The following is a 12121-nucleotide window of genomic DNA, read 5'->3' as shown; positions in this document are numbered from 1 at the left end:
TTCCTATTGAGCTTCTTTCTCATTGCTTTGCACACTCCACATCCAGCCATTTCCATGCCAGGCTGGCTGTCTCTCCTGGCTTTGCTCAGATTCTGCCTGCTGGGGTTCGTAGATTGCTCTTCTTCCCTAGCCAGCTCTTACTCACTTCTCACAGGCAGATCTCTAGCATGTCTTCTTAGATACACACTCCCCCTTCTGCTTTCCTTTATTGTAGCTCAAATCACATTGTTCTATAAAGGTCTTTCTTGCTTGCCTTTACCCACTAGGATTTGAGGTCCTTGTGGAAAGAGCCATGCTATTCATTTTGGTATTCTTAATTAAGGCCTTAATTTAAATGGCATTTATTCAACTCAGTTGCCTTTTTTCTCTGGATCTATATCCTCTTGTGTAAAAACAGATTCTCTACTCCTGTAAGAAAAGAATCTATTTCTTGTCTTTTCTGGATATACTACTTTGATACTATATTAGATGTGTGAGACATGATATAATATAAAATAAGTGACTTTATGATCTGAAAAGAAAACTTTTTCTGTAACTTTTTTTTTTTTTGAAACGGAGTTTCACTCTTGTTGCCCAGACTGGAGTGCAAAGGCATACGATCTCAGCTCACTGCAACCTCCGCCTCCTGGGTTCAGGCGATTCTCCTGCCTCAGCCTCCTGAGTAGCTGGGACTACAGGTGCACACCACCATGCCCAGCTAATTTTGTATTTTTAGTAGAGAGAGGGTTTTACCATGTTGGCCAGGCTGGTCTTGAACTCCGGACCTCAGATGATCCGCCCACCTTGGCCTCCCAAAGTGCTGGGATTACAGGTGTGAGGTGTGAGCCACTGCATCCAGCCCTGTAACTTATTTATTGGTCCAGGGGCCAAGAGCTAGATGGGCAGAGAGTTTGGTTTACAGAAAGCTTGATCCTCATGATTTTCTTTATGATTCTATTTAAGGTGTAATTTTCCTAAGCCATGGGTCCTAATTTTAGATGCATGATTCCTCCTCCCCTCTCCCAGCCTCTTTTTTTCTAATGGTGGTTTTATAAAAGAGAAAATGATAAGTCTAATTTAAACCCTGATTCCTTCTAATGAAACATTGCTAGTCTTTTTAAAAGCCTTGTTGAGATATAGTTCACATATCATACTCATTTAAAGTGTACCATTAAGTGGCTTTTAGTATATTCACAGATATGTGCAACCATCACCATAGTCGTTTTAAAATACTTCCATGACCTCAAAAAGAAACCCAGTACCCTTTACTTATTGTTACCTGTGTGTCAATTTCCCTAGCCCTAAGTAACCATAAATCTGTTTTCTGGCTGATTTGCCTGTTCCAGACATTTCATATAGATGGAATCATATCATATATGGTCTTTTGTGACTGGCTTCTTCCAAAATCCATCCATGTTGTAGCGTGTGTCAATACTTATTTTTTTATATGACTGAATAATAGTCCATTATATGGAGATACCATATTTTGTTTATCCATTGGTTGATTGATGGATATTTGAGTTGTTTCACCTTTTGGCTGTTATGAATAACCCTACTCTGAATGTTGGCATACAAACTGGATTTTTTAAAAAGAACTCATTGATTTCTGCATCACCATCTTTCATCTTTGCCCTTGTGACCTTTCCCCAAATGTCAAGCTTCTCCTAATCAAGAAAGTTGTGACTAATGTTGTATCACATGTATCACTTCACTATGAGTCTTACCTAAAATTTGAGTGTACTATTTTCCTATTTGAGATGTCTAGAAGCTATTAATATCATCTTGGAGGAATAGTACTTACAATGTATGGAACTTGTCCAGAAGTTACTTCCATCCAGTTCTTGTAATTCTGTTATTTTTACTTTCTAACCAGTGCTTGTCAACTTTGTTGATTTGATGATAGCTATAAGTACTACAGTTTCACTATTTGGGGTAGGTGGAGATTAAATGAGTTTTTGTTTTGTTTTTTGTTTTTTCCTGTTTTTCTTTTTGAGACAGAGTCTCTCTCTGTCGCCTGGTCTGGAGTACAGTGATGCGATCTCGGCTCACTGCAACCTGCACCTCCTGGATTCAAGCTGTTCTCCAGCCTCAGCCTCCCGAGTAGCTGGGATTACAGGTGTGTGCCACTGCATCCAGCTAATTTTTGTATTTTTAGTAGAGACGGGGTTTCACCATGTTGGCCAGACTGATCTCGAACTCCTGACCTCAGGTGATCTGCCTGCCTTGGCCTCCTAAAGTGCTGGGATTACAGGCATGAGCCACTGTGCCTGGCCTTAAATAAGCTTTAGAAGTTACTGGTAAGACATATCTATTTGACAGTTCTGCTCCACCTTGAAGGCATTTGCTGAACCCACTGACCTTGAGCTTTGGGTTTTATAGCAAAGTGAGCTACAGAAGACAAAGACAAAGCACAGGACTCATGTAAACAGGGGAACACAAAGACTCCTGCCTAAAGCTGAGACCCTAAGTGGGGAGCTAGTAATCAGTTTGCCCACCACCCACTCCAAGAGTATGAAGAAAACTTAACCTGACCCATACTTTGGTGCCAAGTGGAGGCAGAAAACTAGCTCCCTAAAAATTTATAACAGCAAACTGACTCTCACACATATTCATTCCCAGACTGATTTCATAGTTCCTGGAAGGTCTCAAAAACTACATAAAGAAAATATAGCTTAAATTGATCCTGGGCCGGTAGTGGCCTAGGCACCTGACAGAAGCAACTGCAAATCTACTTTGGAGGACCCACCTTCAGTCTAGGCCTCAGTGGAGTCCCATCAGAAAAGTTACAAGAAGTATTGACTCACAATCAGAAATCACAAGTCCCCCAGTGAAACAAAATAGAAGGAGCTAGGAGAAATGAGATAGCAGAGTCATACCTGCTAAGAATGCCAAAATAAATTAACAGCAGATTTGGCACAACTGAAGAGAAAACTGATAAGCTAGAAGATAGATGTGAAGAAATTGCCCAAAATGCAAGATAAGACCCAAAGATAGAGTACTTGAAACAGTAATTAAGAGAGAAGGATAGAGTAATCATGTCTAATTTTAATCTAATGAAAATTCATAAAGGGGAGAAGAGAGAGAATGAAGCAGACATAATATTCCATGAGATCATTACTAAAAAGTTTTAGAACTTGTGAAAATGACTAACCCACAGAAAATCCCAGTTAGGATAAATAAAAAGAAATCTACTCCTAAGCACATCATAATGATATCAAAGACAGAGGAAACTTCAAACAGAGAGATTAAGAGATTGCCCTTGAAGAAATAGCAGTTAATCTGATAGCTCACTTTCCAGCTGCAGTTATAAAAGCCAGAACACAGTGGAATGATATCTTCAGTGTTCTTAGAATGGAAACTATTAACTTAGAATTATATATCCAGTTAAAATATCTTTCTAGAATGAATTAAAGTTGGAAGCATTTTCAGACAATTGAAAACTTATGAGCGGCCAGGTGTGGTAGCTCACACCTGTAGTCCTAGCACTTTGGGAGGCTGAGGCGGGTGGATCACCTGAGGCTAAGAGTTTGAGACTAGCCTGGCCAACATGGCAAAACCCTCTCTCTACTTAAAATACAAAAATTAGCTGGGCGTTGTGCGCATGCCAATAATCCCAGCTACATGGGAGGCTGAGTCATGAGAATTGCTTGAACCTGGGTGGTGGAGGTTACAGTGAGCTGAGATCGTGCCACTGTACTCCAGCCTGGAGGATAGAGCGAGACTGTCTCAAAAAAAAAAAAAAAAAAAAAAAAAAAGACTTATCAGAATCTGCTGTTGCCAGTGAGCCCTCACTAGAGGAAATATTAAATATTAAAGGATATAGTTTAGGCAGAAGGAAAGTGATCCCAGTTAGAAGATCTAAGATGCAAGAAGAAATGAACTAAGAAGTTAGTAAAATGTGGGCAAATGTAGGTAAAATTTGATTAATTAAGATAATAATAGTATATTGATCTGGTAAAAGATAGAATTCCCCACAAGACATGTATTAATTACAAAGGGAAAGATAGTTATCATTATAGTCAAGAAACCTGGCAGACATTCCCTTAACCAAGTGATCACAATTGATAGTACCAATATTTGGACCAATCAATATCACATAGCTTTGGATATGACACACTGAGAAGTGTGCGACACCACTTCTTTGGTATTTCTGCCAAAATCTAATCATGAGGTAATATCATAGACACACAAACTGAGGGACTCTTCAAAAAGTCAAGGTCACAAAAGACAAAGAAGAATGAAGAACTGGTCATGTTAAAGGAGACTAATGAGACATGATAGCTAAATTCAATGCATGATCCTGGATTGAATCCTGGACCATAAAAATTAATTATTTTTTGTAGAGCACACTGTTAGGCCAGCTGGCAAAGACTGATTTAGATCTGCAGGTTATATTATAGGGTTGTATCATTGCTAATTTTCTCATTTTGTTGATTATACTGCACTTACGTAAGATAATGTCCATGTATTTTAGGAAATGCACACTGAAATATTTAGATAAAAGGGGCATTGTGTTTGAAATTTACTCTTAAAAAGTTCTGAAAAAGTAATGTGTGTGTGTATATATGTGTGTGTGTGTGTGTGTGTAAAAAAGTGAGAGAGTGATAGAAGGGAATGTGGTTAAATGTTAATGTTTAGGGAATCTGAGTGAAGGGAATTTTTTGTACTGTTCTTGCAACTTTTGTGTTAGTCTAAAATTAGATAAAAACTTTAAAATACGAAATGAATCTCTAGCCGCCTACCCTGCCCCCACACACAAAAGGTAGAACTAAAGTATTGAATAACAGAGGATAAATTGGGATGGGATGTTTGGAGTTAGTGTTACTTAGTTACATTATGTTAATTATATAACAGAATAGTAACAAAGTAAACCTTTCAAACTAGTGGAGAGGAAAATGGATTGAAAAAAATCAAAATATGGCAAGAAAGAGGGAGAAAAAGAAATGTTGAAAAACAAGACAACCAAAAGAACAAAATAAGATGGAAATAATTAAAAATGGACTAAATGCTCCAGCTAAAAGACTTAGATTGTTAGACTGGTTAAAAAAAATTCAGATATAACCATGGAATACTACCCAGTCATAAAAAAGAATGACATCATGCCCTTTGCAGCAACATGGACGCAGCTGGAAAACATTATCCTAAGTAATACAAAAACAGAAAACCAAATACATGTTCCCACTTACAAGTGGGAGCTAAACATTGGTTGCACATGGTCATAAATGGGAACAACAGACACGGGGGAATACAAGAGAGGGTAATGGTTGGAAAAAACTACCAATTGGCGGCTATGTACACTACCTAGGTGATAGATTCATTCATACTCCAAACCTCAGCATCACACAATATTCCTTTATTATGTACTTGTGCACAAACCTGCACATGCACCCCCCGATTCTAAAATAAAAGTCGAAAAAAGAAAAAAAAGTTTCAGGTCTATACTTTTTAAAGAAGCATTCCTAAACTATAGAGGTACAGAAAGTTTGAAAAAAAAAGTTTAGAAAAGACATGCTAGCTAGGACAAAACTGGCAGCACTGTGCGGGTATTGAACAAAATAGACTTTGAGGCCAAAAGCAGTGCTAGAAGGAAGTAGAGTGACTTTGCAATGATAAAGATTTTATTCACTGTGCATGGTGTCTGCCTGTAATCCTAGGAGACTGAGGCAGGAGGATCTCTTGAGCCCAGGAGTTTGAGGCTACAGTGAGATACGATTGTACCACCACACTCTAGCCTGGGCAACAGAAGGAAATCCCATCTTTAAAGAGAACAGATATGTAATAGTGCAAACTTCTATGTACTTAATGACATAGCCTCAAAAGATATATAGCAAAAATCAACAGAAACCACAAGAAGAGACAAATTTGCTGTCAGAGTGGGAGATGATTGACTTCTCTCAATTATTGATAGGTAAAGTCCAAAAATGAGTAAAGCTGTGGAGAATTTAAACCAAAGTAATAGAACAATATGGTAACAACATTCAAGTAGAATATGTTTACAGAATGCTGACCCACTTTTTTTTTTTTTTTTTTTTAATTTTAAGAAAATTGAGATGGAGTCTCACTCTGTCGCCTAGGCTGGAGTGCAGTGGTGCTATCTCAGCTCACTGCAACCTCCACCTCCCAGGTTCAAGCAGTTCTCCTGCCTCAGCCTCCCCAGTAGCTGGGATTACAGGTGTCCGCCAGCACAAGCAGCTAATTTTCGTATTTTTAGTGGAAACAGGGTTTTACCATGTTGGCCAGGCTGGTCTCAAACTCCTGAGCTCAGCTGATCCTCCTGCCTTAGCCTCCCAAGGTGCTGGGATTACAGGCGTGAGCCACCGCGCCCTGCCTGACCCACTTCTAAATGATGTCAGACTAAACACATACATGTATATGGCTGCTTATGTAAGGGAGTTGAGCAGGCAGTGGTGCTGGTTTGTATCTAAAGTTATTACTTGGGCGAAAGGGGGATGAAAGAAGGAAGGAGTGCTTGAGTGTGAAGAGTCTACAGATGAGGGTGTCAGGAGACCCAGGTTCTAATGCCAACTCTGACGTCAATTGCCAGCTGATTTTTGACAAGCTATTTGTTATCTTGAATCCTATTCCCTCATTTATCCACCAGAGACAATGTTCACCCTGCCTGTTCCCCAGAAATGTTGTCAGATTCCACTGATACATGTGATTGAAGATGTTGAAAAATATAATGTAGTAACATGGATTAAAATAGACAAGTATTTATCAAACACCTACTCATGCAAGGCTCACGGAAGATATTCTAGGGGGTACAGGGATATGTAAGTCATGGAAGTCATTCTGATCTAAAAAGTCACACAGATAACTGTCAAATTACCTGCTTACAACCCTTCAGTGGTCTCCCATTGCTCTAAGGATAAAGACCAGCTGGGGTATAGCCTCTGTCTGTTTCTGTGATTTCAATTCACATTTTCTCCCTCATTCAGCTTCAATCCTTCCTATAGGTGATTTCCTTCCTACCACAGAATATTTTTGCCAGCTGTTTCCTTGGCTTGGAAAGTCCTTTTCTCCGCCTTTCACCCAGTTAGCACCTTCCTTTTCTCAAAGGAACTGTCTCCTGCTTCCTAAACAGAGCATATTCCTCTCACGTGGACTCAGCATAGTGTCCTTGGTCTTTGTGGTATTTTTCATTTTAGGGAGCAATCATTTGATTAATATCCATTTTTCCCGAGTGACTATAAATTCTAGGAGGGCAGGGACCATGTTTGTTTTTGCTGTCTGGCGCATAGTAGCACTCAGTAAATAATTGTTGACTGACTGACTGATTTTTTGATCGAATGAATGAAGGTACTTTAAGAGAGATACAAACAAATACTCTGAAGAGTTAAAGGAAGAGGTAATTTTTGAAGTGAGCCCCAGAAGAGATTGCAAAATGCTGCCTGGATGCCAGTTTAATGGATGAATGTGTTTATTATCACTAATCAACTTTGAGTTATCTTGGTGTTTGTTATAACAAAGAAATTACTGAATTTTATTTGTTAACTCTTTGTTAACATTTTCCAGGAGATTCTTATTTGATTTATCTGGTCATAGGAAATAACTTATTATCTTTTGGCAGCCCAAGCATGAACCTCTCTGCATATTTTGTGACCTCATGGGTGTGGACTATGAGGAGATGTGTCACTGGCTCTGCCATCGGAAGCTGGCTACTGCCACAGAGACGTACATCAAGCCCATCTCCAAGCTGCAGGCCACAAATGCCCGTGATGCTTTGGCCAAGCACATCTATGCCAAGCTTTTTAACTGGATTGTAGATAATGTCAATCAGGCTCTCCATTCTGCTGTCAAACAGCACTCTTTTATTGGTGTGCTGGACATTTACGGGTGAGTATATTTGGCTAATTGGTCTACCAGAGAGCATTCCTTTCTAGAACTTATCTAGTAAGTCTAAGTGGGCATTTGATTCTGTTTCCTACTGGTAAAGAGAAGGGAAACTTTGCCTACGACAATTGAAGAACACCTTGATGATGGTGATGCAATTGCATGTTGCTTAAAATTTAAGTAAAACAAACAAAAAAAATGCTTCAAATCTGAAGCTAATTTACTTAGCTAGTGCATAGACTTAATTGGTTTTCAGATGCTCATGTGGTAAATTATCACTGAAATTCTAAAAATCTAATTTTATTTGCTAGTTTGCCTTATTTGGGTACCTGTCTTTAGCTGTTAAAATCCTTCCCTCATATTTGTGCTTGTTTCATACTTAATTTTTCATTCTCTGGTTCTCTTTTTCAAAAGAACCTGTAAAATCTCTGTTCCTATTTCCCTCCTATGTGTGTGTAACACTGTGAGTCAGTAAATTGGCAAGAGCAATGGGTTTATCATAATTCTGATGTTCCCCACTTGGGGGTGAATGAGCCCTCAAAAACTCATAGTGTTGAACACCTCTGCATGCTAGGGCCGTTAAACAAAAGAAAACAAAACACAACAAAAAAAGCCTCTCCACTGCGTGGCTGATGCTCATCTGCTGGGTACATATTTCTTGTTACTGACTTATAAATCTTTATCTTCACTGATATGGAAAGAAAGTTTTACAGTGTTGGGGGATGTCCCATTTCTTTCTTCCTAATGTGTATATTTTGAATATTTTTAAAAAGCTTTTTGTTCCTTTTCTCCCCTTTCCATATTATCTTCGTGGTTACAGATTTGAAACATTTGAGATAAATAGTTTTGAACAGTTTTGCATAAATTATGCAAATGAAAAACTACAGCAACAATTCAATATGGTAAGAATGTTCTTCCTTAAATAATACTCTGCTATAAATTATTCTCTTGAATTCCTAGTCTTTGTTTAAAAGCTTATCCCTGAAATGAAGTTGTGAATTATAATTATTATATGGAATTTAGAACTGATGATTAATGAATGGTACAACATTAGAAAAATGTTTTATGGGCCAGGTGGGATTCAAGGCTATCCTTGGATTGCTGTCTGATAATAATGAAAATCTGGGACAAACAGATTGAAAGAAGCAGGCAGTGTGTTAGGTAATTGCTTGGGAGTATGAAGCTTTGAGCCCAGGGATATCTTTCAGTTTGTTATTTTGAAGTTAATTGTATGTGGAATTATGACTGTCTTAATGCTTACTTGCTATATTAGCAAGATGTCAGAACTAAAAAGCAGAATTTTACATATTCTCTTTTCAACAGTCTGGGACATTCACTGAGGCAATGGCAATGGGAATATTTTGAGTGGCTCTTGTGAAGTAGTAATATTAAATATCTTAGAGGAGTACCGTGGTGTTGGGAGATTCAGAGATGCTTAAAAATCAGAGTCAGCAGATTGTAATAATGAAGGACACAGAGCACAGAGGTGAACTGTGTGAGTTGGAATCCTACCCTGTGTCAATTATCCAGGAGATCTTGGGCAAGTTAGTTGACCTCCCTGGGCCTTAACTTCCTCATCTATAAAATGGACATCATAATAGTACCTGCTGTGTGTGGTTTTATGGATTAAATGGGTTGGAATATGTGAAGTGTCCATCATGTGCCAGGCACAGTTCTAAGTGCAAGACTGGGAGTGATTCTTAGTGTTGATGAAAGAGGATATTAAAATGAGACACCTATAGGAATTAGAAGATAGAGCTGAAGGGCAGGAAAGATACCCTTAATAAATCCTCATCTTGTAAAGAGAGAGGTCAAGTGGTATGGTTTGTAGTTGATGCACAAAAACCAGATGTTTAAAGACATTGCAAGTTACAAATTTGGTAAAAAACAAAAGAGGATCTAAAAATAGTAATATGGGGAGAATAGTGGAAGAGTGGGACGGAGGTGGTGTATGTGAATTTAGCCTCTTTTGTGTCATAACGAAATCAGTAGATGTTTCATAGTGATAAATCAGAAGGTAGCTAATAAGCATATTCTTTAGAAATATGTAGGTAAATATCAGAAGAAATAGCTAAGGAAATTAAAAACGGTTGCCTCCAGGGGGCGAGACTGGGGTTGGGGAGAGATGGGACAAGGAGTTGCTGCTTGTCATTATAAAACCTTTTAGACTGTTTGATTACATTTTCCATATACTATGATAAAAACTTGAACCATCTTTGTTTAGCAAATTAAGCTTCTTACCACAGTGAAATAACGTAGAAGTGATCTTAAAACCTTAGGCCTATGACTGTTTCCGTAATAAGATGACTACTAATATGATTTTCATCTCTGCATAAAAAAATTAATAAAAACCTATCAAAACTAAACTGAGCATTACCGTTTCTCAAGGTGTTTCTGAGTTTCTTAATACTTAGTTAATGCCACAGCGTTCCACTCTTTCCGATTGTTTCCACACAGAGTGACTGGAATGGAAGGAAGCAATGCCAGCCTCTTTAGGAACTGGCTAGTTTGTCTGTTTTTCAGGGGCCTCCTGTCTGCATGTGTGTTTTGGTCTCTTGCGTCTCCTCCTCTTTCCTGCTTTCTGTCTCTATCCACTTGTTTCTCCTTCTCTCTTCACATACTCCCTTACATTCTGCATCTTTGATTCTCTCTGCACAACTGCTCTGCCCCCTCTTCCTATCCTATGGCAGGTTCTTTCCTTCTAGTCTGTATACATCTTCTCCACCTCAAGCTCTACTTTCTCACTCACTTTAAACTTTCTGTGAACCCAGCAGTGGTTGGAATGCTCTTCTTGTCCTCTTAACTTGCTTATCTCCCATTCATTTTGGCTTCTTTCAGCTTCAACTCCCACTACTAATTGCCTGATTATTTTCTTGTTTCCCAGTTCAAATACCTGAGAGAGAGAATCTGATTAACACTGTTAAGTTTTTCATCAGAGGTCTCTAGCAGGAGACTGCCCTCATGCACCCACACTGGTTTAGTCAGCTGTGACTAGGAACGTGGGGTCTCACAGTTTAAAGAACTTGACTGCATAGGGCTGTTACCCGATCTGGGGATATAGTTGGGGACAGTCAGCATGAGAAACCCCGTGACTGGCATGCTTAGTGTTCTTTTTTTTTTTTTTTGAGACGGAGTCTCGCTCTGTCACCCAGGCTGGAGTGCAGTGGCCAGATCTCAGCTCACTGCAAGTTCCGCCTCCCGGGTTTACGCCGTTCTCCTGCCTCAGCCTCCTGAGTAGCTGGGACTACAGGCGCCCACCACCTCGCCCAGCTAGTTTTTTTTTTTTTTTTTTTGGATTTTTTAGTAGAGACGGGGTTTCACCGTGTTAGCCAGGATGGTCTCGATCTCCTGACCTCGTGATCCGCCCGTCTCGGCCTCCCAAAGTGCTGGGATTACAGGCTTGAGCCACCGCGCCCGGCCAGCATGCTTAGTGTTTGAAGGCATTACTATATTGACCAAGAATCTCTTGCCATATTGAACTACATGCCCGTATTCTTTGACAATTGAGCATCCAAAATTTTAAAGACCCCAGGAGCTTTTCCAAACTAGACATGGAGATGTGTGTGAGAAATAATGCTCTATTTAATGTCTAGAGCAGTGTTTCTGTTGTCAAAATTGAGACTGCATATAAATTAATGAAATTTTTTAAAACAGAGCGCATTGTTTTGGAAGATACTCGTACCATCATTCAGGGTGTCCTGCTGACATATGGTGCCCTATTTGCCTTCTCATTAATCAAAAGAACAGAAGAAATTTGCTTTCTTATTGTAGCAGGATGAGCCACAGACAAAACCTCTCAGACACCGAGTTGTAGAAGGAAGGGCTTTATTCAGCTGGGAGCATCAGCAAGCTACTGCCTTAAAATCCAAGCTCCCCGAGTGCACAATTTCTGTCCCTTTTAAGGGCTCACAACACTAAAGATTTCACGTGAAAAGGTCGTGATTGATTTGAGCAAGCAGCGGGTATGTGACGTACGTGACAGGGACTGCATGCACTGCTGGTCAGAGTGAAACAGAACAGGGCAGGGAGTTTCACAATGTTCTTCTATACAATGTCAGGAACATCGGTTTCTAAGTCATGAGTTGATTTGTAACTATTGGGTTTAGGCCAGGCAGGCCCAGGCCTGGTTTTGGGCCTGGCGCCGGGCTACCTGTCTTTGGTTTTACTTCCTTGTTTTTTTCTTAAAACAGGTACTGAGTATAAAATAATATAAAACAATATGAGAGGGTGTATCTCTTTCCTCATTCCCCCCTTTTGAGACTCTCACTTTTTTTTTTTTTTTTTTTTTTTTTGAGACGGAGTCTCGCTC

At 39.4% G+C, this 12121-nt stretch overlaps 1 protein-coding gene across 4 annotated transcripts in view; it reads left to right on the top strand.

Moving 5' to 3' along the window:
• MYO5A (myosin VA) overlaps nt 1–12121 on the top strand; it is a 214462-nt gene that overhangs the window by 112101 nt on the left and 90240 nt on the right. For all 4 annotated transcript variants that reach the window (XM_038009994.2, XM_008016570.3, XM_008016567.3 and 1 more), the window contains exons 10-11: nt 7550–7815; nt 8633–8714. In XM_038009994.2, coding sequence (XP_037865922.2) covers nt 7550–7815; nt 8633–8714 — 348 coding nt within the window. The remainder of the gene's footprint in view (nt 1–7549; nt 7816–8632; nt 8715–12121) is intronic.

Source organism: Chlorocebus sabaeus, chromosome 26 (genome assembly GCF_047675955.1).
Source record: "Chlorocebus sabaeus isolate Y175 chromosome 26, mChlSab1.0.hap1, whole genome shotgun sequence".
Lineage (NCBI taxonomy): Eukaryota > Metazoa > Chordata > Mammalia > Primates > Cercopithecidae > Chlorocebus > Chlorocebus sabaeus.
Note: the sequence above shows the minus strand (reverse complement) of the source record. Positions and strands in the feature narration are given on the sequence as shown.